General features: G+C 37.7%; 1 protein-coding gene across 1 annotated transcript in view; it reads right to left on the bottom strand.

Moving 5' to 3' along the window:
* Window positions 1-735: 735 nt before the first annotated feature.
* Window positions 736-24,547, bottom strand: part of LOC308260614 (steroid transmembrane transporter SLC22A24-like) — a gene marked incomplete at both ends in the record, with an annotated part of 40,104 nt that continues 16,292 nt past the window's right edge. Inside the window, 9 exons of the mRNA XM_080692027.1 lie at window positions 736-796; window positions 1,910-2,113; window positions 2,900-3,008; window positions 11,704-11,918; window positions 12,414-12,433; window positions 15,286-15,366; window positions 16,465-16,570; window positions 17,019-17,134; window positions 20,844-20,967. Of these exons, the coding sequence (XP_080548153.1) occupies window positions 736-796; window positions 1,910-2,113; window positions 2,900-3,008; window positions 11,704-11,918; window positions 12,414-12,433; window positions 15,286-15,366; window positions 16,465-16,570; window positions 17,019-17,134; window positions 20,844-20,967 (1,036 nt within the window). The remainder of the gene's footprint in view (window positions 797-1,909; window positions 2,114-2,899; window positions 3,009-11,703; window positions 11,919-12,413; window positions 12,434-15,285; window positions 15,367-16,464; window positions 16,571-17,018; window positions 17,135-20,843; window positions 20,968-24,547) is intronic.

Here is a 24,547-nt window from a genome sequence, read left to right on the forward strand (position 1 = left end):
TTCAAAATACAACATAATGTCATTAACTGTATTCATCATTCTCTACAATAGATTTTGATGATATCTTTTGTGAACCTGTAATTTTGCATCCTTTAAAAAACTTCTTGCCATCCAGCTCTCATGCCCAACTTTCCCAGCTTATGGTGTCTGCCATTTTACTCTATTTGTATAAGATCAACTTTTTAGATTCCACATATGAGTGAGACCAGGTAGCATTTGTCCTTTTTTCCTGCTTATTTCATTTGACATAATGTTCGCCGGGCTCATCCACACTGTTACCAGTGATGGGTTTCCTTCTTTATTTATTGCTAAGTAGTATTTCATTGCACAGTACACTGTTTCTTTATCTATCCACCCACTGATGGTCAATGATTTGTGCTGCAATAAACTACTGTGCCGATATCTTCTTGACATACTAACTTTATTCCTTTTGGATATATACCATGTAATGGAATTTCTGGGAAATATAAATAATTCTTGTTTTTTCTAAATTAACTTGGCCATTCCTAATTTAAAGATTAATTTGGAATCATATTTGGAAAATTTTCCCCAAAACAACCACTTAGTGTAATTACTTAAGTTTATGTATTGTTTGGGGAAATTATATTAAACCACTATAATTGTAAGTGAATTTACTCATCCATTATATTTTTGGCAAGTTTTGCAGATATAGAAGAAAAATCTTGACTTTTTTTTTATCATTTTTCTCTTCTTTGGATCAACTCTTGGGAACTCTTAAAATTGTGTTACTTTCATGGTGGTTGCTTCTGACTTTAAATTTCTGGGATCTTTTGTGCTGGAAAAGACAAACAAAATCAAGATGTAGATTATGCATATATTTTGCATTATTGAAGACAAGTGGACCTACTTGCCAGCTTTATAACCCAAGATTCCCTAGATGTTGGCACTATTGTGCATGGAAAGACCTTAGAATTGGAGCATAGCTGAGAAGAAAGTGCTCACTATTAATACTCTCGCCATTGTCTTTTTAGACATTTGGCCAATGATACACTTGAAAACAAAGGGAGAATCAAAATTTCTAAGGATTGTCTAATTCTTCTTTTAAATATTTTTATTTCCTAATTTTGATCTCCCCAAGTTTTCCCTTACTTATAGCAATATATTTTGTTAGATCTTACAAGATTCATTTCCTTTGGATGTGTTGTCATCTTTGCAAGGAAAATTGTTCTGTGTTTCAGTTCCGTAATTTTTTTCTTGACCAAAGCAATAATCAAGTTTGTATGTATGAGGCAAGTACACTTCCTTCCAATAATATATCAAGTATTCATTGATATAGTGGATGATAAAACCAGAAGTATGCCAGGTGTAGTGGTGCACGCTTGTAATCCCAGCACTTGGGAGGCTGAGACAGGAGGATTGTACGGGTTCGAAGCCAGACTCAGCTACTTAGTGAGGCTCTCAGCAACTTAGTGAGACCCTGTTTCCAAATAAAATATAAAATAGGTCTGGGAGTATAGCCTGGAGGTAGAAAGCCCCTGGGTTCCACCCCCAGTACCATAAAAAAAAGAAGTATAAAAATGGGACAATTGAGTTTTAGCTTACTTCTGAGAAAATATCAAGACCAGTTGTCTGACATGAAATAGACACATTGTTTATTGCCATAAAGGCAATTAAAAATATGTGACATTCATAAAAGGCCTAATTTTGGCATTTTTTGCTCCAAAACTTACTGATTTGAAATAATCTGTAGGTTATAAAGAGACTCACAAGATGTCATACAGCTTTGTGGGTAGTGTTGAGGCTGCCACTGAACAAAGGACAAGGAAACAAATAGCCACAATGTGAGCTTCCCTGAAGGACAGAGGGCACCAAATGGTCATCTACTTCATCACTGATTTACAGAACACAACCGCTTCCTATCTGGGTGGTCATTAAAGGATTCACTTACTATTTTTCCATATCTTGGATGGTGTCAATAAGGGGCTGGTTTCTGGTTTCTGGAAGATAGAAGACAATTAGGCCGGCAAGGATGGCAAAGACTGCATAGAGAATCCATGGCAGGTGGGGAAAATGCACCATTAACATCATCAGGAGAGAAGCCAGTACTGCCCCTATCCTACCAAACATTAAAGTGAGTCCTCCAATCGTTGACCTAAGGATGAAAAAAATGCAAAGAAAATCATGTACAGGTCTGTTTATGTAAGTTTTTGTTTATCATTTTCATCTCATTTTAAGGGACAATATAGCAGTTGTTAAATACATAGGCGTTGACACCAAGCTTTCTTAAAAATTTTTATTGGTGCATTATAATTATATATAATATTGGTATTCATTATAGCATATTCATATATTTACAAACCATGATATGGTCTATTTCATTCACCTGTACCCTCCAATGACCTCACCTTCAACCTCACCTATTCCCTGTCCTCAGGTCTACTGGTATCACTTCAATTTTCATGAGGTCCTCTTATTTTCTTTCTTTTTTTCCTCTCTACCTTCTACATGTGAAAGAGAACACATGACCCTTGACTGCCACAAACTCTGGTTTATCTCACTAGTATGATGTTCTTCAGTCACATCAATGTGTTTTTCTACAAAGGCAACAATTTGATTCTTTTTTATGAACATCAAGCTCTTAATTATCATCTTTTCCTTTACTGATCATAACTGATCACTTTCATTATGACTAAAATTAGGATGCTCATAACACCAATCCTATAGAGTGGTTCTTAAGATTAAATGCATTAAAGGAATTGGCACACTGCAAGGCATAAATTTTGTTTAATAATTGTTGGCCAAGAACTACTGTTCTAATTTTCATTATGATGTATTTCTTTGACACCTCAATAATCTCAGTTTTACTTCCAGAACATATGTAAATGAGTTCAAAAAGTCTTGTTTGAAAACCAGACAGATGGTCTTTGAGCTCTTGTACCTGAATATGGTGGGGATGATCTCATTGTGGTGGAAAGCACAACCGCTCATGGCAGCAGAAATCGCCCCGGTCCCTAAAACTGCTATGGTCACTCGCAGAGTCTGCATTTCTGGAGAGGGGAATACCAGGAAGAATCAGAAAATTTTGGCCGGCGAAATCTGTTCACCCCAACTAATTGTGAAAAGATTCTCTTGTAGTTAAGTGATAAACATGTGGTTGACAAATTGCAACCTACCAGAGAGGATGTTTGACAAATTACAACCTACTAGAGACTATGATTGGTGAATTGGTGGATACAGGACCTAAAAATTGAATGAAAGGCTCTAAATCAGTTGCTCCAACTGTCTGTGTATATATGAATATTGCCACTAATCGTGTGGGTAGGGAGAGTCAGAAAACATTTGTTTGTTCTGTCTAATCTTTTCTTGTTACTTTCTGAATGGCCTAGAGGTAGGTGTGTGTGTGTGTGTGTGTGTGTGTGTGTGTGTGTGTGTGTGCGTGCGTGTGTGTGCATGCACACATGTGTGTCTGTGTGTGTATCTGTATGTATATATATATATATATATATATATATATATATATATATATATACATATATACATATATAATCTGAGAAGTTTATAATCCTTTTCTTGAGTAGTTTAGAACTAAAAGTTCCACCATGTAGTAACAAAAGGACTGGATTTATTTAGGAGTGGATAATGTGAAGAGATACAAGTTCTAGATAATATTTCAGAATTTAAAAATATAATATTAAGGTACTTATTTAAAAATAAATAATATATCAGAAATCACCAACAGTGAAATTCCAACCCTCATATGTAGAACCTAGAGAGAAATTGGAACTACATACAAAAGAAAAGAAACCTTACTGGAGTAAAGAAGAATAAGAATAAGAATAAGAATAAGACCACCTAATTAAGGAATATGGAAAGAGGAAGGAAGTCTTGAAGAGGGAAACACCTCAATGCTTATGATAAACATACACAAACTTATCAAAAGTAATTCATGTATTGAACACTGGGAGGTGGGAAGGGAGAAAAAGTAGGGTGGGCCCTGGAAGAGGGCTCAAAAAGTACTGTGCATATATGTTTCTATTGCCCTGAACTTCCTGGAATTAAGCAAAAATAAAGATATAACATATCGGACTTCTGGGAAGATGGCAACAGAGAGAAGCAGTGCTTATGAGTCCTGCTGACACTGAATCTCCATTGCCTCAGAAAAAGGGCTTTACATAACTAAAAAATATTATCAGTACAGGAATAAAAACTGTAAATACAAGGGACATAAATACAAGGGATAGAGAAAAAGAAGACTAGAAGAACAACCAGGGAGCAGAAAAGAAACCCCCCCATCTTGCAGTAGTGGGCGCCATGCCAGCACCATCTTGCCTCATGGCCCCATACTTCAGAGGCAAAAAGAAAAATGAAGCAGAAGTGAGCAGTTGCAGATCAGTCAGTTGTAGTTAATCAGTTCTTCCTGCGCAAAGATCGGCTAAAACGTCCAGCAACCAAGCTCACCATGCCCTCCAGGGATCCAGAGCAGAGGTCAACACCAGAAAAAAGAAGAAACCTCCAGCATCATGACCAAGGGTGCCACAGTGGTGCCATCTTGCCAGTGGCGGCCAAGCTCACCATGCTTGCCAGAAATCCAGACCAGTGTGCACCAAAATCATAAGTGAAACTGTGGTTCCACAGGAGAACTCCCAGCGCCATGCCCCCAGGGACTTGCGCAGCTGTGATAAACTCCCTCAGTCTGAGATCTTGCAGTTCAACCCAGTAAAGGAGTAGTTGTGGCAGGGATTACCACACCCTCTCGGAGACCCAGAGTGGTGCTTATAACACTTTAAATTAAGTCGCAGTTCCCCAGGGGAAAATGCCCAGCCTGGCACCCTCAGGGTCTCCCGCAGCCATAATTAACTCCCTAATTCTGAGACTTTGAGATACAACCCAGTGAAGGAGTAGTGGCAGCTGAGATTACCACATCTTCCAGAGATCCAAAGTGCTGCTCAGTAACACCATAAGTGAAGTCACGGTGACCCAGAGAAGAACCCAGAGAAAGTGGGGGTGAAATCTGCTGTTGGACATATAAGCTCAAACACACCCAGGCTCTGATCAGTGGAAAGTGTGGAGAAAGACCTACATTTAACACTAAACCCAATTAGTAGAACCTCCAAGAACACCACAGACCTCCGAATCGTGGTGAACAGGAAGAAGTCAAACTAGCCCAGCCCTAGATGTGGAGAACAGAGACTCCTACATTGAGTTCAGTATCAGAGGCATACACCACTAACAGAGGCAGGCAGAGACTGTGGAAAGCATGGAGGGTGACCTTCACTCAATACTAAATCCAGCTCCATTGATACCATCTACATAAACTGAGAAAGACTCAGAGAACCAGACTCACAGTGGGAAAAGTGCCAATGGAACTCAGCATCTACATAGAGAGAGACTGCAGAGGATCTATCTGCTGAATAGTCATTTATTTGTAGAGTTGCATTAATTTGTTATTGGGGTTGTTTTGTTCTTTGTGTGTGTGTGTGTGTGACAATGTATGCCTGACTGTTTTGTTTTCTTTTGTTCTTTTGGTTTTTTTTAACCCTTTTCACAAACCCTCTCCCAAGCTTCTTCCCTTATACATAACTACTCTCTTCTCTCTATCCCTTTTCTATCATTTCTCTTCTTTTTATCACTCCATTGTCTTGTATTAAATCCTCTTCATATCACTATACCAGAAACTCTACATTGGTTACTATAATGCTACTACATTTGTACTATCTCTAAGCTCTAGTATATAGTACCTTACCAAACTCATATACTCATACTATTCGACTCTAGCTGAGACCTTACCCTATTCTTCCATTTACTCCTTCACTTCCCTCCTTACTCAACCCTCACTGTTGAATACGATACAACTTCCTCTTGAATATACCAGCTGACACCTAGAGACTTAGAGAAATCTAACAAAAGCAACAGGTACAAACTTCTGAAATCATGGGAAGGAGGAGCAATGAGCTCCCACAACCTCACAATATCAGAACCTGATAACACAGAAATGCAGAGATCTCCAGAAGATCAAATCAGGAATGTAACTGTAGAAATAATACAGGACTCCTGAAAATAACTTAGAGGGAATCTGAATGAAATGAAGAGGGCAATCACTGCAATAAAGGCATAAATTCAAACTATAAACAATTAGACCACATGGAGAATAGAATCTTGCTCCTAGAAGATGATCACTCCAAAAACGAATGCATAGTTTATAACTTAGAAAAAACAATTCAACAGCAGGAATTGGACATTGAAGAAATATGGGCCCATCTTAAGAGAGCTAACCCAAGAATAATTGACATAGAGGAGGGAAAAGAAGGTGAAACCAAAGGTATCAACAGTCTCTTTAAAGAAGTAATAGCAGAAAATATTCCAAACATAAAGCAAGAGATCAATACATAGGTTCAGGAACTTACAGAACTCCCTTTAGACTCCCTTTAGAACTCCCTTTAGACAGAACTCCTATATCAGAGAAAAGGTTCCCCATGCCACATAATAGTCAAAATTACCTTTATAGAAGCTAAGGAGAGAATCTTAAAGGCAACAAAAACAAAAGGCCAGTGACATTCAGAGGCAAACCAATTAGAATCACTCCAGACTTCCCAAACCAAGTCATAAAATCCAGAAGGGCCTGGAGTAACATATTCCAAACTCTGAAAAAAAAATTCAGACAAAAGTTTCCTACCCAGAAAAACTATCTTTCAAATTAGTCATTTTTTACTGGTGAAAGGAACAATCCAGCAAGAGGAAATAATAATAATCAGCATTTATGCCCCATATGTACAGGTAATTTCATAAAACAAACTCTTTGTGATATTAAGTCACACATAAATCCCTATAAATAATACTGGGAGACTTCAACACACTTCTCACAGAACTAGACTGATCTTCTAGACAAAAGGTCAGTAAAGATACCTCAGAACTAAAGAACACCATTAATCAAATTAACCTGTTGGACACATATAGAATATTTCACCCAACTATAGCAGAGTTCACATTTTTCATAGCTGCTCATGTAACCTCCACCAAAATAGATCACATCCTGGGCCACAAAGTGAGCACTAGCAAATTCAAAAAATGTGACATACTTCCCTGTGTCTTTTCAGACCATAATGGAATGAAACTAGAAATCAACTATAAGAAGACCCAGAGAAACAGCATAAACATGTGGAGACTGAACACCACACTTCTGAATGAAGAATGAGTCATAGAAGATGTAAAAGGTGAAATCAAGAAGTTTGTAGAAACAAAAATAAAGATACAACATATCAAAACCTCTGGGACACTTTGAAGACAGTATTAAGCGGAAGATTTATATCACTGAGTGCCCACATAAGAAAAACAGAAAATTATCAAATAAATAACCTAATGATACACCTCAAAGACCTTGAAAAACCAGAACAATCTAACCCTAAAGCCAGTAGAAGACAGGAAATTATTAAAATCAGAGCAGAAATTAAAGAAGTAGAGAATAAAAAAAAATATACGGAACATCAACAAAACCTAAAGCTGGTTTCTCAAAAAAAATTAATAAGATAGATAAATCACTAGCCAACCTAACTAAAAAAGAGAGAATCAATTTAAATTATGAAGATAAAGAGATGAAAAAGGATATTACTACTGACAGAGCAAAAATCCAGAGGATTATCAAAAGCTACTTTGAAAAACTGTACTCCAACAAAATGAAAAATCTGGAGGAAATTGACAACTTTCTAGATATATACAACCTTCCTAAACTAAGTCAAGAAAATACAGAAAATGTAAACCAACTAATATCAATCAAAGAGATTTAAACAGCAATAAAAAGCTTACTATAAAAAAACAACCCAAGACTAGATGGTTTCCCAAGTGAATTCTATAAAACCTTTATAGAAGAGCTAATCCCGATACTCCTCAATCTATTTTGTGAAATAGAAAAAAAGGGACTCTCCTAAATACATTCTATGAAACCAACATCACATTAATACCAAAACCAAATAAACTCAAGTCAATGGATGAGAACTACAGGCCTATATTTTTGATGAAGTTGGATGCAAAACTGCTAAACAAAATACTAGCAACACACATTCAAAACCACATCAATGACTATGACCAGGTAGGGTTTATTCCAGGGATGCAAGGTGGTTCAACATATGAAAATCAGTCCATGTAATTCATCATATAAATAAAATCAAAGGCAAAAATCACATGATAATTTCAATAGACATTGAAAACCATTAGATAAAATACAAAATCCATTTATGATAAAAGTGCTGAAGAGAATCAGAATAGATGGAAGATATCTCAACATCATATAGGCAATCTACAATAAACCTACAGCCAACATCATATTAAACTTTGAGAACTCCCTCTAAAAACAGGAACAAGACAAGGATGTCCATTATCATCACTTCTCTTCAATATAGAACTCAAGACAATAGCCAGGGCAATAGGAAAAGGAAATCAAAGGAGTACAAATAGGAAAAGAAGAATTCAAACTTTCACTATTTGCAGATGACATGATACTATACTTAGAAGACCAAACAAACTCAACATAAAGGCTTATAGAACTGATCAACAAATTCAGCAAAGTGTCTGGATACAAAATTAATCTTAAAAATCTGAAGCTTTTCTGTACACCAACCATAAATCCACTGAAAAAGAAATTCAGAAAACCTTTCCACTCAGGATTTCCCACAAAAAAATAAATAAAATACTTAGAAATAAACTTGACCAAATAGGTAAAAGTCCTCTACAAAGAAAATTATAAAACATTGAAAAAAGACATCAAAGAAGATCTTCAAAGATGGAATTTTCTTTCATGTTCATGGATAGGCAAAATAAATATCATCAAAATGGCCATACTTCCAAAAGTGATCCACAGAATCAATGCAATGCCCATTAAATTACCAAGATTATTCCTCACAGACATAGAAAAATCAGTCCTTAAATTCATTTGGAACAACAAAAATCCTAGAATAGCCAAAGTAGTTCTCAGCAACAAAAACCATGCAGGAGGAACACAATAGCTGACTTTAAACTATACTGTAAGGCTATTGTAATAAAAACAGCATGGTACAGGCACAAAAACAGATACATAGACCAATAGAGCAGAATAGAAGACCCAGAAAAAAATCCACACACCTATAGCCAATTGATTTTTGACAGAGGGGTCAAAACATACACTGAAAAAAATATAGCCTGTTCAACAAATGGTATTGGCAAAACTGGTTAACCATATGCAGAAAATTGGCAATTAATCCCACTCTCTCACCCTGCACAAGAGTCAATTCCAGATGGATCAATGACTTGGAAATTAGACTAGAGACTTTGAGGCTCCTTGAAGAGGGCACAGGTCCAACACTGCAACACATAGGCACAGATAAAAACTTTCTCAACAAGACTTCAAAGGCACAAGAAACTAAAATGCAAATCAATATGTGGGATTGCATGAAACTAAAGAGTTTCTGTATAGCAAAGGAAACTCTCAAGACCCTCAATCAAGAGCCTACAGAATGTGAGAAGATTTTGCCACCTACTCCTTCCATAGAGGACTAACATCTAGAATATAACAGAGAACTCAAGAAACTCAGAAACTAAGAAAACAAATAACCCAATAAAAAATGGGCAAGTGAATTAAATAGACACTTCAGGAAAGAAGAAATTCAATGGCCAATAAATGCATGAAAAAATGCTCAACATCATTAGCAATCAGAGAGATGCAAATCAAAACTACCCTGGGATTCCACCTAACTTCAACTAGAATGGCAATCATTCAAAACACAAACAACAACAAATGCTGGCGAGAATGTGGAAAAGTGGGGACTCTAAAACATTGTTGGTGGGACTGAAAATTAGTGCAACCACTTTGGAAAACAGTATGAATTATCCTCAGAAGAATGGGATTTAGTTCTATTTTCTTCTGTCATCCCCTGGTCCTGTCTTCTTCCAAATGAGTCAGTTAAGAGGTTTTGTCTGTGTGTAAAAATGAGAACTGCCTGGCTCCCTGTCTCCATGGACCACTGGCTATGGGAGAGTAAGGAAAGGAAAAGGAGAATACCTAAGTCCTTCTCCCTTCCCACATTCTACCGACTGCAGACTCACTCGATTAAGGGGTGGAGACAAGCAGCGGTCTCTTCTTTCTGGACAACACTAGACTGGGAAAAGTCTCTGCCTTAAAGATTCATTTAGCAAGGGAAGCACCAGTTTCTGAGGGAAAGGAAAATCACACTCTCTCATTAGTAAGGGAGAAAAGAAAAGAGCCAGTCTACAGTTCAGAAGGTTGCTTGTGTGGCTTTCCTCCTGTGAATAAGATTTGTAAAAAGACAATTTTGGCTGGGGCTCTGCATTTCATCTCTATGATCAAATAAAAACAAGCCGGGCGTGGTGGTGCAAGCTTGTAATCCCTGCGCTTGGGAGGCAGAGACAGGAGGATCATGCAGGTTCAAAGCCAGCCGCATGCGCTGGCTTAGGAGACCCTGTTTCCAAATAAAAATGTAAAAATAGGTCTGGGAGTGTAGCCCGGAGGTAGAAGGGCTTCCAGGAACCTCAGTACCACCAAAAAAATAAAATAAAATAAATAGATAAATAAATAAAAACAAAGTGCTTCCAATCACCCCAGCAATCCTCACCTGTGGAAATACCTGCCTCTTGACCCTGTTAGCATCTATATAGAGATAAGGAAAATAACAAAAGTATGGATGGTAAAACAAGACTGTTAAACTTTTCTAAGAGTTGTGAGAAGTGCCCCAAATCTCTAGAGCAAAATTTCCAGGCATATTCTGATATGAAGCTGCTTTAAAAACACTGATTTGACAAAGAGCCTGGACATTTAAAAAAATTGGTGAGTAAGAGGGGAAAGTGACATTAACCCTCACAGCTAAATTATGTTCCCTTTAAAGTATGTAATGCCTAAAAAGAATCAACACTAGAGCAAACATGTTTTGATTGGCTGCCTCCGCAAAAGTATCCTAAAAAAAGAGCTCCCGCTTCAGCCCTGGACAGAAGTTGACAGTGAATACTATTTTATCCCTCTCATATGACAAAACTTGCTGTACAAGTTAAATTTTCATCTACTCTTTTCACCTGAAAAGCAGTGCATTATTTGCAAGTACTACTGGAAGATGTACTCTGGTCCTGGGTTTTGTTTACCAACCAGTAAAGAAAAACTACTCACTTTAGGGGAAGTCTTTGGAAAAAATAAGTAGGGCCAAATGAGACAATGGGAGCCTATCTAATGGGACAATAGGTCAACACTATCTCAATCAGTAATTACTTAAGGAATAGCCTTTCCTAAAGAGACATAAGTCATTATGTCCCAAAGAGTCATCTTTAGGAAAATGACATTAGCAAAGATCCAGAGTCTTTCGTGAAGATTTTTAAAATATAAGTTGATTAACTTTGTCCATTCCCCTATACCCTCCTGACTGGTGCCAGGTAATTATGGCTAGTTTACAGTACTTGACTTAAAAGTTATATTCTTCTGAATCATACTTAAAAGGAGTTTCATTTTAAATATAACCTCCCAGTATTGATGGGCTATTTTATATCAGAGATTTAAAAACTTCTCTGCTCTGTTTAATAAAAACCTACTGAAGGACTGGAAAAGTTGCAGCTGGACCATGGAGTTCTTTTATAATATGTAGATGACGTGCTTATAGCCAACCTAGATTATGAACACAGCTTTCAATAGAAATGCCCTTCTACTGGTACCAGGCAAGGAAGACTGATATAATTTCTAAAGAAAGAGGAAAACCATACTCCTACCATTCTCACCTTGGGACAAATAGGTGTTGATTAGAATGGAAACTGCGACTGTGAACAGGAACAGCATCTGGCTTGTTCGACGACCCATATGATTCAGTGTAAAAAGGGCAAAAAATCTGCCTATGATCATGATCAGTCCAAAGAGAACCTGTAACAGGAAGATATTGCTTCCCAGATGCTGCAGGTTGAGTACCAGGCCAAAGAAGGGTACAGTGGCTGCCATTCTGAAGTAAAAAGAGTGAGAATAAGAATAGTCAATAAGTTTCTGAACCTAAGAAACACCCCTAACGTTTTGAAGATGAGTACTACAATGGATGATAATAGTGGCTCAGGTGACCTGTGATCAGTGTTCAAAAAAAATGGTTTCTTCTGTTTTATCAATAGTTCTTTGTAATACAACATCCTTAAATTGCTATAAAATTATTGTGGAACATGATGCTAAAACGGGCATTCTATTGTCAAAGTTTTAATAAGACCAAAGGGAAAGGAAGGTTGAAAATACATACATACTCCATTAAAAGTATTAAATGTACCCATGCCAGAAAAGGTAATTTGAAATCTGAGTTTACTATGCAATTGGAGGGTGTTACCAATGCTGAGACCTCATCTTCCTATTAGCTCCTCTTACCCTGCTCTAAGTAGATAGAATTCGGAAACCTGGCCTACAGGTTAGAAAGCAGAGGTGAAATACAACACAGTTAAATGAAGACACTACCAACAATATCTTCTTCTTGTCACCCTATAAAGCCACACAGCTGCCAAGGCAGGCCAGAACCAGAGAATCAGTGAAGCTCTTTCTCTGAGTAAAAAACCTGAAGTATCATGTTTGTCCTTGTCTGAAATACACTATTTACTAACATGAAGCCATTCACGAGAGTGAAACAAGGGGAGATTTTTATTACTGAGAAGAGTAGATGTCATATGGTTTATTGGAGGTTTCATCCAGGCATGGGGAAAGAATCACAGATCAGATTTAAAAGAAGAATGGGGAGGGATAAAATAAAGATTATAATTTTTAATGATTATACCCTATATAATTTGATTATTCAATATGAATTTTTGTGATAAAACTCAGATAAAATTTAAATAAAAATGCAAATTTTAGAAAATACTATAATACATACATAAATTTCATCAATATGAAAGGATACCGCATACTACTTATACATCACCACCAGGGTAGCAAGTTATAATGAAAAGATTGTGAATGAGAAAAATCTCTGGAAAAGAGAAATTAATATGTTTACCAAAAAAAAAAAAGTTCTCTTTCCTTGTTTAGATCATTTTTTAATCTTGGTAATGAGTGTATAGATGTTTACTTCATTGTTGTTATGATAGACTTAATATTTTATATGCCTTAAATAATGTATGCCAACCAAATTAAAAGTTTATATGGAGCCAGCATATATAATGGGTAGTCTTGATTCTTTTTTTATCGATGCATTGTAACTCTACATTGTAGTAATATATATCAAAGTGATATAGTCACGCATGCATACAACATCCCTTCCTGTGTTTTCCTCTGCACCCCTCCTGGCTCACTCCTCTATTCCCATGCATGCTAGTGAGGTTGGTAGCAGTGTGTCTACAAATGAATATGACATTATGTGGGCTCTTTCCTTCTGCTCTCCTTTTCCATGTCTCCTATCTATCCCCTAATCCACATCAATTTGTTTAAGTTGTCTCTCTCCTCATTTTCATGAAGTCCTATTTTATTTCTGTTTTCTCTCTAGCTTTATTATATTATTAAAGTCATATGACCCTCATTCCCTGAGACTGGCTGATCTTAGTATAATGTTCCTTAATTCTGATTATTTTCTTGAAAATGTCATCATTTTGTTCTTTTTTTTTTTTTTTTTTGGTAGTACTAGGGGTGGAACCCAGGGGCTTTCTACCTCCGAGCTATACTCCCAGACCTATTTTATATTTTATTTGGAAACAGGGTCTCACTAAGTTGCTGAAAGCCTCACTAAGTAGCTGAGGCTGGCTTCGAATCTGTGCGATCCTCCTGTCTCAGCCTCCCAAGTGCGGGGATTACAAGCATGTGCCACCACGCCCAGCATAATTTTGTTCTTTATAGATGAGTAAAACTCTGTTGTGTATTTTCTTTATCCATTCATCTGTTGATGAACACTTAGGTTGGTGCCATATTTTGGCTATTGTAAATTGTGCTACTATGAACATGGATATGCATATATCACTATAATACTTTTTCTAATTTTTAATTTTTTGGAAAGATACTGAGGAGAAGTACACCTGTGTCACATGGTGGTTCCAGTTCTAGTTTTCTGAGGAACCTCCACACTGATCTTCATGGCAGTTGTACTAATTTACAGTTTTACTTAACTGCATACAAGTGTTCTTTTTTCCCTAGATCCTCAGCAGCATTTATTATTGTTTGTATTCTTTGATTTTCTTTCTTTTTTTTTTTTGGGTATTGAACTCAGGGACATTCTACCTCCAAGATACACCCTTAGGACTTTTTACTTTTCACTTTGAAATAAGATTTCACTAGCTTTCGCAGAGTCTTGGTTCGCTGCTTAGGCTGGCCCCAGACTCACGATACTCCATTTTCAGCCCCTAAATACTGAGATTAAAGGCATGTCCCGCTGCACCTGGCTTGTATTCCCGATTATTACCAGTCTAACAAGTTAGATGAAATCTTAGTGTAGTTTTGATTTACAAAATCATGATTGCTAATTATGTTGGACATTTTTACATGTTTGTTGGCCATTTGTATTTCTTCTTTTGAGAAATATCTATTCAGCTCAAGTGGAGTCAGAAATGAACAACCACAATGACAAACTAAATATAGCATTAAACACTAAGTATCAATTATGACATCCACACTAGTCACCTCAACAACATGAATGCTATGGGAAGATATTTTATAAATCACATCTTTTTTGTGTGTGTGTGTGGTACTGGGAATGGAACCCTTCTACCTCCGGGCTACACTCCCAGACCTATTTTATATTTTATTTGGAAACAGGGTCTCTTAAGCCAGCTGTGGCTGGCTTCGAACCTGCGCAATCCTCCTGTTTCTGCCTCCCAAGCACAGGGATTACAAGTGTGCGCCACCACACCCGGCTAAATCACATTATTTTAAAAGATTATAAATATATAGTTTGTTAACAGAAAACAAAATGGGAATGGAAGGCAAAAGAAAGGTGAAAAGAGAAAAATCAGAAAAGAGGTAGCAAGTGAAGCCCATAAAAAAGGAAGACAAGCCGGGCATGATGGTGCATGCTTGTAATCCCAGCATTTGGGAAGCTGAGACAGGAGGATCATGGTTTGCAGACAGCCTCAGCAACTTAGGCCCCAAGGCTGAAGGTGTAGCTTGGAGTTAGAATGCCCCTGGATTCCATCCCCAGCACTGCAAAAAAAAAAAAAAAAAAAAAAAAAAAAAAAAAAAAAAGTAAAATAAAACTAAAAGGAATCAAGAAAAGGAAATACAGAGAGAGAATTCTAGACTTTGACTCTTAGAAGGAAAACAAGATGTGGCAACAAAAAAATTCTACTAGCCTATGAAGAACCCACTAACAAATAGTACCAGAACAACAACAAAAACATCCTCCAAGAAAGTCAGACCACGAAGGTGGCTGCAACTTGAGATGAGGACAGATATTCACTTCCTATGCCGGATTCCTCTTCGTTGAATTTCTTCTTGGGCTACGCATCCCAAGAGAGAGTAAGGGTTGAGAATATTAAACCCTTCCTGCTTTTGTGTTGATCACAGGGCTGCCACCTAGAATGGAGTGTAACTGAAGCTGGCTGAAATGGTGCCCAGCTTCCCTGCTCACCAGGTGAAGGTAGGATGGAATGAAATTCCCTGTCTTCTGCAGTTTTGTCCTGACAGACTAGGTCCGTGTACTCAAAAGTGGCACCGATGCATAGTTCTAAATGGGAATTTTCATATTATGGTTTAACCCACTGAACCCTTTAATAATTTAAAGGGATTAACTGGGTGATAATTAGGCCAGAGAAGTGTGGCTGGATGAGATAGGTCACTCAGGTGTGGTCTTGGGGACTATATCTGTCCCTGGTCACTTCCTCTGGTTTCTGGCTCTTGTGAGATGTGCTCCTGTCTCCTCCCACACACCATGCCTCCGTGATGCCTGCCTTGGAGTCAGCTGACTATGGGCCGTACCTCTGAAAACATGGACAAAGGAACATTTCCCTCTGTATTGTCTTTGTTCAGATATTTTTGGTGACAGTGACAGAAATGCTGACTAAGACATTCTAGCACCTCAGCTCTAACTCTGACCAGAACCTTGCTGTGTGGAGTTTCTTCTGGAGAGATTATATCACACACCCCAAGAGATGTGCACATGCAGATCACTGTGGGGCATCTGGATCTCAGATACCTCCTAAGGATTGTACTAGTTGGAAAGAGTAATCAACTACTACTCTGTGTGGAAGGGGCATGGTAGGTCCTGTGCACTGCACAACCCATTGACTATGGCCATCTGAGGCTCAGTCTCCAAATGTAATCAAGCCTTCCTGTTTGGTTTCCTGACCCTCTTCAGCTGGTTGCAAAAACCACCAAGTTCGGGTGTATTCATTTGAGTCACCCCTCCATGCCAGTCTGGTATGGAGCTGTACCTATCCTCTCTGTATTTCTATCTTTTAAGAAACTTCTTTAAATCTAAAACAACACCAAGTTCAAAGGAGAAGTGAGTTGCATTCCACTCTGTATCTCTGACCTGAATGCCCCCTGGGTACAATCTTCTTTGTGCCTATTTCAATGGTGTGCATCCTAGGCCATACAGTAGGTGCTGGCTGGGAATGTGTGATATGTACTAATATCTCCTGGGCTCTTGAGGCAGGAAAATCTGGCATGACCTCACACAAGATGGCTACTCCTTTCATCTTTCTGCTCATAAAACAAGAAACATGAAGCACCTTATAAACATGAGCTTCCTGTGCACCTCTAGTTAGATAAATTGATGCCATCTCTCTATTCTACATGTATCTGTCTCTCTGCCAAAATTGTCTGTTGTGTTTTTCTCTCTCTTTCCTTTTGTATTACCTTTCCCTCTGAAGTGACCCAGTGCTGCTGCTGCCACCATCTTAGTGAAAATGTGCTCTTTCTTGTTTGAAACACAAGAATGTCTGGGTCTCTCTGAATTTATGACTGTTCAATATTGCATTTCAGTGAATTCCCTCAGTCACCTACCTTGCAGACAAGGACTCCCACCACTTCAGTTCTGATCTGTGGAGAACCTGAAGAGTGTGCCTTCTTTCTTCTCCACAGTATTTGTTCCTGATGACTGTTTTTTGAAAGAATAAAAGTGGTTGCATCTCCACCAAATTGAACTTACCTCATAAAGCATATGGCACAGATTCTCAGACACAGTTTGGGTACATATAACAACTGAAAAATTGATGTTCTGATTTGGACTGCATCCAACTCTTCCTGCATGGTGGATTTCACAAACTTCAACAAAAACAGGCATGTATGAGATGTCAATAATGTGCCAGGTATAATGGTATGTGCTCAGAATCATATAAATATGTTCACTATTCTCAAGGAAATCTCTATCTAGGGAAGACACTGAATAATTTATATTATATAGGGAGACCTAAACATGTATAAGGATAAATGGGAACTCAGAGGAATTATGAAGGAACAAAGCCAGTTTAAATATTGAGCTCACCAGAATTAAAAAGTACTAACAAAAAACTTACCCTATAAATAAAAAGCAATGAAAGATATTTATTCAAGTGTTCTGGGTTTTGTTCCTTTCCACTGGGAATGAGAGATTTGTTTCTCTCTTGTTATAATAGGAATTTGCATCTTTCTATGTTAATGACTTTTCTGAAAGTTAGGTATATTTTATGATTTGGTTCTGAGCAATCTTTTTCTAGGCATAACAGGAATGTGGTGCCTCCGCTCATTATGGGAGTGCACAGTTAAAGGCAGGAAAATTATTTATTGATCATTACTTGCACCTAAATCAGATGACATGACAAATAAAAAATAGATAAAATTCCAAAGGAAATATAGTTGGGAAGAGGTTAAGTTTGAGGTTACACAGACCTGGTATCAACTTTAGACCTGCCACTTAGTATACTACTTTATACCTCAGGAAAGATTGTTCAATAGGTACCAAATTATAGTTAGATAAAAGAAGTAAAATTTGATGTTCTATTGCACTGTTTCTTATCTATTGATAAATGATAGCATATTGTATACTCCAAAAAACCTAGAAGAAAGAATTTTAAATGTTCTCACAGCAATGATAAATGTTTGAGGTAACAGGTATATATATGTACACTGATATGAAGATCACAATTTATTTTTTTAATTTAATTTTTATTTTTTATAAGTGGAACATATTGAAAATGGTGTACATTTACATTGTGCTTCATGCCCTTCCCCCTCCCTTCCCCTCCCCCCCAATAGAGAGTGTCCAGGTTAATCATGTTGTATTTATGCTATTACACATATTCGTATGTAGCTCCTCCATTGAACAAACTCAGCTTTCTTTCTCTCCTATCCTTCATTCAAGCTTTGCTGAGATTTCCCCTCCATCATCTGGAGTCCCTCTGGTATTACCACTACTCCCTAGCTTGAACATATTAGAGAAAATATATGCCCCTTCTCTTTCTGTGCATGACTAATCTCACTTAACATAATTTTCTCCAGTTCCTTCCATCTTCTTGAAAATGCTATTATTTTATTTTTCTTTATAGCTGAACAGAATTCCATTGTGGGTATTTCCCATAATTTTGCAATCTATTCATCTGTTGATCTAACCCAAATCAGAGTGGCAAACATAAAGAAATCAAAGAACAACAATTGCTGGTGAGGATGTGGGGAAAGAGGAACTCTTTTACACTGTTGGTGAGAGTGCAAAGTAGTTCAGCCACTATGGAGATCAGTATGAAGATTCCTGAGAAAACTTGGAACAGATCTACCATTTGATCTGGCTATACCACTCCTGGGTATCTTTCCAAAGGGGTTGAAACCAGAGAACAACAGTAACATCTGCATACCCATGTTCATAGTGGCACAGTTTGTAATAGCCAAAATATGGAACCAACCTAGATCTCCCTCAACAGATGAATGAATTGAAAAATTATGAAGATCACAATTTAATGGCTCTTCTAAGGGGCTATAAATGTATTTTAAAAATGGTGAAACACTGGTGGTGGTGAACTACCATTATAGAGACTATTATACTGAGATCAGCCAGTCTCATAAAGTGAAGAAAGGTCACATATTTTTCCCTCATATGTGAGAGCTAGAGAGAAATTGGAAAATAAAACAAACTCCAGATTAAAAAAAAAAAAGACCCAGTGGAGCATTGGAGGGGTGCTACCGCATCTCATGCAGATCTTGAGAAAGCTCAATCAGGGGATCCGCAACGGCATAGATCCCCCATGAAGAATGTCTAGCATTTTTTTCTTCATAAAATTATTTTAGGATTATTTGGATTAATATGTATAATTGGAATTTTATGTATAAACATTATAACTAAAAACTGATGGGCAGCGGCTTGTGAGAGACTCAGACAGCAAGGATTTTTTCCCAAGGATGAAGGTATTTGGTCACACAAATAGTTTAAACTGACCTTAGTTAAAGCCACTGTATAAAATTAAGATTGAGACAGCCTTGTGAAGTGAGACAAAATATATTATGTCCAGCACTCTTGCCCTAAACTTTATAAAAAATAATAACTTTTACAGTCCTTGACAATCCTGCTTGCATGACTATGCTCTTGCTTTTCTGCCAAAAAATAAAGTATAAAAACTGTAACTAATCCTGAATAAAAGGGAGAAAGATTGAGGGAGAAGATTGATCTCGTGTGGCAATTCTTTTCTCATTTCTACCTCGGCTCTTTTCTCACTGGCACACGGACCTCGACTCTTGCTAGGGCTGGACCCCGGCAGAGGGGTGTCTGAGGAATGAAGTGGTGGAGGAGGAGATTTGATGAAGGAAACACTTAAAATAAAGCTATGTATATGTACAAAAATTGTCAGTGCCAATCTCAATAACATGTAGGGGGAAAGGAGGAGAGTGGGGTGGGATCTGGAGGGAAACTCACCAGGTGCTGTGTGCGTTCATGTTCCTATCCCTCTGAACCTCATTGTGATGTGTAATTCACCAATACTGAATTGGAGAACATTATGCCAAGTGATTTTAGTCAGTCAAAGAAAGTAAAATATAGGATGCTGTCCCTAATATGCAGAAGCTAGAGAGAAAAAGGGTCATAGGAGGAAATCTAGAAGAAGGAGAAATCATAGATGAGCAAATAAGGTGACCTAACTGAGGGGGATGAGAGGGAGTAAGAGGAAAACTCCGTAATGTACATGATGTACATTCACAAGCATATCAAAGTCAATCACTAGGCCAAACATGAGAAGAAAGGAGGGGGAGGAGGAATTAAAGGAGGTGGGGATTAAGGAAGGGATAAACGAGTGATGTGTGCATGTATGCCTCTACGATCTTGTACTCCATTAATATGTTTGACTACAATGCACCAATAAAAAAAATTAAAAAAAAGAAATCCATGCATGGTGGTGCACGCTTGTAATCCCAGTAGTTGGGAGGCTGAGACAAGAGGATCATGAGTTTGTGGACAGCCTCAGCTACTTAATGAGGCCCTTTGCAACTTAGTGAGAACTTGTTTCAAAATAAAGAATAAAAAATTATGCTGGGGGTATAGCTCAGAGATATAATGCCCCTGGGTTCCACCCCCAGTACTTCAAAAAAAAAAAAAAGATTACATGACATATTTGTGCATAAAAAGAATTATTAAATACGTGTATGGAAGGGAAAATCATACTTCTATTGCCATCTTCTGTACTGTCATTTAATTGTTTTTTCCATTGGTTTTCTTGTTTCCCCAAAAGGGATCCTGATTCATTTAAATACAGGAAAAAACTGTGTTTTGATTACTTTCCATTAAATTCTGTCAGTGAACTGCGATATCTATATTCAGATCCTTGATAAATGAAAAGATAATTTTTTCAATGACTCTCTTTCTACAATAATGAATCCATTGGAAACCAGGACAAAGATGGAAGACATCATTCACAGAATTCTAATTTTGGGTTTAAGTCACCCCAGAGGCCCAGTCTATTGTGATTGTGAGATTGTGTCATTTCATCTTAGTAACCAGTTGCCCATTCCACATTACCTCAATGGTCAAAGTCTCTTCAGTCTTTCCTTTTCCATTGATGCGTGCAACTCTTCTAAGCTCCCTTAAACACTTATCTGGCTGATTTTGGGTAATTAGCCACCGAGCAGACTCCACCAGCTTCCTGATAAAAGAACAAACTGTAGGTATAGTAAATGCTCAAGTACTTATTTTCTTATAACTATTACTATGAGATTTCTCTTCCCTTCCAGTTAATGTAGGTTTTTATAACTTATACTACAGTAATTTCTTACTAATTCTGCCTCCTCCACTGGACTGGTCTTCCTAAAAGGAGGTATGTATCTGGCCATTAATAAGTGTTTGTTAAAGCAATTATAGAGAATAGTGAGTAATTAGGAAGTGATATAAATCATCCATTTGCATTTTCTTTCTTTCTTTTTCTTTTTTTTTTTTTTTGTGTGTGTGTTACTGAGGATTGCAACCAAGCGGCATTCTACCTCTGAGCTACACACCCAGCCCTGTATTTGAAATAGGGTCCAAAATGTGAAGGGGTTCACTAAGTTGCTGAGACTGGCTACTTGCAATCCTCTTGTCTCAGCTTCCCAAATAATGAGATTAGAGGTGTAAATCACCACATCCAGCTCATTTTCATTTATTGTTGAAATGTAATCATAGGTACATAAAATTAATATTTTTAAAGAGTGTCTTGTCATACTCAGTGGGAAAGACTGAAACATTTTCTTCTGAGATAAAAGGGCAAGGATGTCCACTTTGACCAAGTGTACTCAACATAGTACTGAACATTATTGCCTGAGTAATTAAGCAAAGACAAGAAATAAAAGGCATCTAAATTGGAAAGGAAAAAGGAACAGTATCTTTTTGCTGATTAGATGACCTTCTGTGTGGAAAATCCTGAAGATTTCACAAAAACCCTCCAGAAATAATAAATAAATTCAGCAAAGTAGCAGAATGTAAAGTCAACCTGCAGAAACCAGTTGCATTTCTACGTGATAAAATGAGCAATGTGAAGAAATTTTTAAAATTCCATTTACAATAACTTAACAAAAAACAGTTATGAATGAACCTAACCAAATATTTGAAAATTAAAACTACAAAACATTGCAGAAAGAAAAAAAAAGACACAACAAAGGGAATATTCCATGTTCATTGGTTGGAGGACTTAATATCATTATGAAAGCAATGCTACCCAATGTGATCTACAGATACAATGTGATCCCTTTCAATACACCAATGATGATGTTTTTGCAGAAATAGAAAAACACATTCTAAAATTCATATAGAATCTCAAAGGGCCCTGAATAACCAACATTTTTTTTTAAATGAACAGCATTAAAGATAAACAGAGGATTCATACTTTGACTTGAACATTTATGGCAAAGCTACAATAATCCAAATGTGTCACTGTCATGAAGACATTCTTGTAGGTGTAATAGAAGATATATTCTAGACACAAATCCTAACATATGTGGTCTATTTTTGACAAAATAAGATCCTTCAATAGGAAAGTGACTGTCTTTTCAACAACTGGAAGAATTGAATCTCAAGCAGAAGAATGAACCTGGGTTTTTGCCTGATGCCATATACAAAACTTAAATTGGATTAAAAACTTAAATTTAAGATGAAAACTATAACACTTTTAGACAAAAAATAAAAATTTCCATGTCACTGTATTTGTCCAAGATATCTTGGATATTAGAACAAAGGCACGAGCAACAGCACCAAAAATATAGGTGAATTAGACTTCTTGATAAAGTCTTAATTTGCACATCAAAGGAGTCTATTGATAAAGACAGTCTACAAAATGACATAAGATATTTTCAAGTCATATATTTTAGAGAAATAATAATCTAAGTATATAGAGAATGTCTAAAAGGCAACAGCAGCATACACCAAAAAAAAAAAAACCAGCCTTATTTTAAAAACTGGGCAAAGATATTAAATAGACATTTATCCAAGGAAGATATACAGGCACCTGAAAAAATATCTATTTATAGTCTTTCCAAATGTAGATTTCTTTGTTGACAAATTTTTCTTTCACCTTCTCAGTGTATAATTCCACTGCCTCTGGCCTCTATATTTTGTAATAGAAATCAACTATTGAGGACTTATGAGAAGATGGCGATGGAGAAAAGCGGGGCTTATGAGCCCCGCTAACAACCAATCTCTATTACCACAAAATCAGTGCCTTTCATAGCCAGAAAACACCATCAGCAGAGAAATAAAAAATGTAATTGCAAGGGACAGAGAAAAAGAGGGCTTGAAAAACAAGACACCAGAAAGAAACCAGACCGCAGTGCTGCGGCCAGAGCCACAGAATGGAGTGGGGCAGGCGCCATCTTCTCTTGCAGCATTAGGCCCCAGAGAGGAGGGGTACTCAGAACGGAGCTCAGAGCCAGAGAGGAGATACGCCGGCCTCACGCCCGAGGACACGGCAGCAGCGCCTTACTGCCGCCGGTAGCGGCGAGTTCACTGGATGGCTCCAGGCCAATGCACTCAACAGCCCACCAGGCTCCAGAGAGGAGCGGCGGGCAGTGAGCCGAGGTGAGCCGCTGTGGAACAGCCAGGCGGAATCGGCAGATTTTTCAGAGCAGGGAGCATCTAAAGCTCCCAAGGGCTGGACTCAGCACACCCTACAGGGACTCAGAGCAGAGCTCAAAACCAGAGAAGAAATACGCCAACCTCACAGCTGAAGGCGCAACAGCAGCACCATATTGCCACTGGTGGCAGCAGCAGCGAATTCACCAAGTCCACTACAGCTCCATCAGCGCACTCAACAACAGTGAGTCAAATTGCAGCCCCTAGAGAAGAAATCCCAGTACTGCACTCCAAGGGACTTGACCCAGTAGGGGAGTGGCGGTGGCAGAGATATCACACCATAGGAGAACGTGCAACCTGGCACCCCCTATAGTTTAAAGCAGCCTCTATTGATTCCCTGGGTCGGAGACTCTGTGATACAACCCAGTAAAGGAGTAGTGGGGTCTGAGATACTACTGACTCGAGATCCAGAGCACCTTAAGTGAAGTCATAGTGACCCAAGGGAAGAACCCAGAGAAGGCACAAACTTCCGAAATTATGGGAAAGAGGACTAATACTGGAGCAATGAATGCCCACAACCCCACAACATCAGAACCCGATAAAACAGAAAATCAGAGATTTCTAGAAGATCAAATCAGGAAAATAACTGTAGAAATAATAGAGGTGCTTCGAAAAGAACTCAGAGAGAGCCAAAAAGAGATAAAGGATGCAATTAATGAAGTAAAGGCCTCAATTCAAAGCACAAACAACCGATTAGACCACATGGAGAACAGAATCTCGCTCTTAGAAGATGATCATTCCAAAAATGAACGCATAGTTTCTAATCTAGGAAAAAATATCTGACAGCAGGAATCTGATATTGAAGAAATATGGGCCCATTTTAAGAGAGCTAACCTAAGAATAATTGGAATAGAGGAGGGAAAAGAAAGTGAAACCAAAGGGATCAACAATCTCTTCAAGGAAGTAATAGAAAATTTTCCAAACATAGAGCAAGAGGTTGATACACAGATCCAGGAAACTTATAGAACTCCCTTTAGACAGGATCAGAAAAGAGGATCACCACGCCAGATAATTGTCAAAATGACCAATGTGGAAGCCAAGCAGAGAATCTTAAAGGCAACAAAAACAAAGGGCCAAGTGACATTCAGAGGCAAACCATTTAGAATCACTCAAGACTTCCCAAACCA

The sequence above is a fragment of the Muscardinus avellanarius genome (assembly GCF_963383645.1).
Source record: "Muscardinus avellanarius genome assembly, chromosome: 1".
Lineage (NCBI taxonomy): Eukaryota > Metazoa > Chordata > Mammalia > Rodentia > Gliridae > Muscardinus > Muscardinus avellanarius.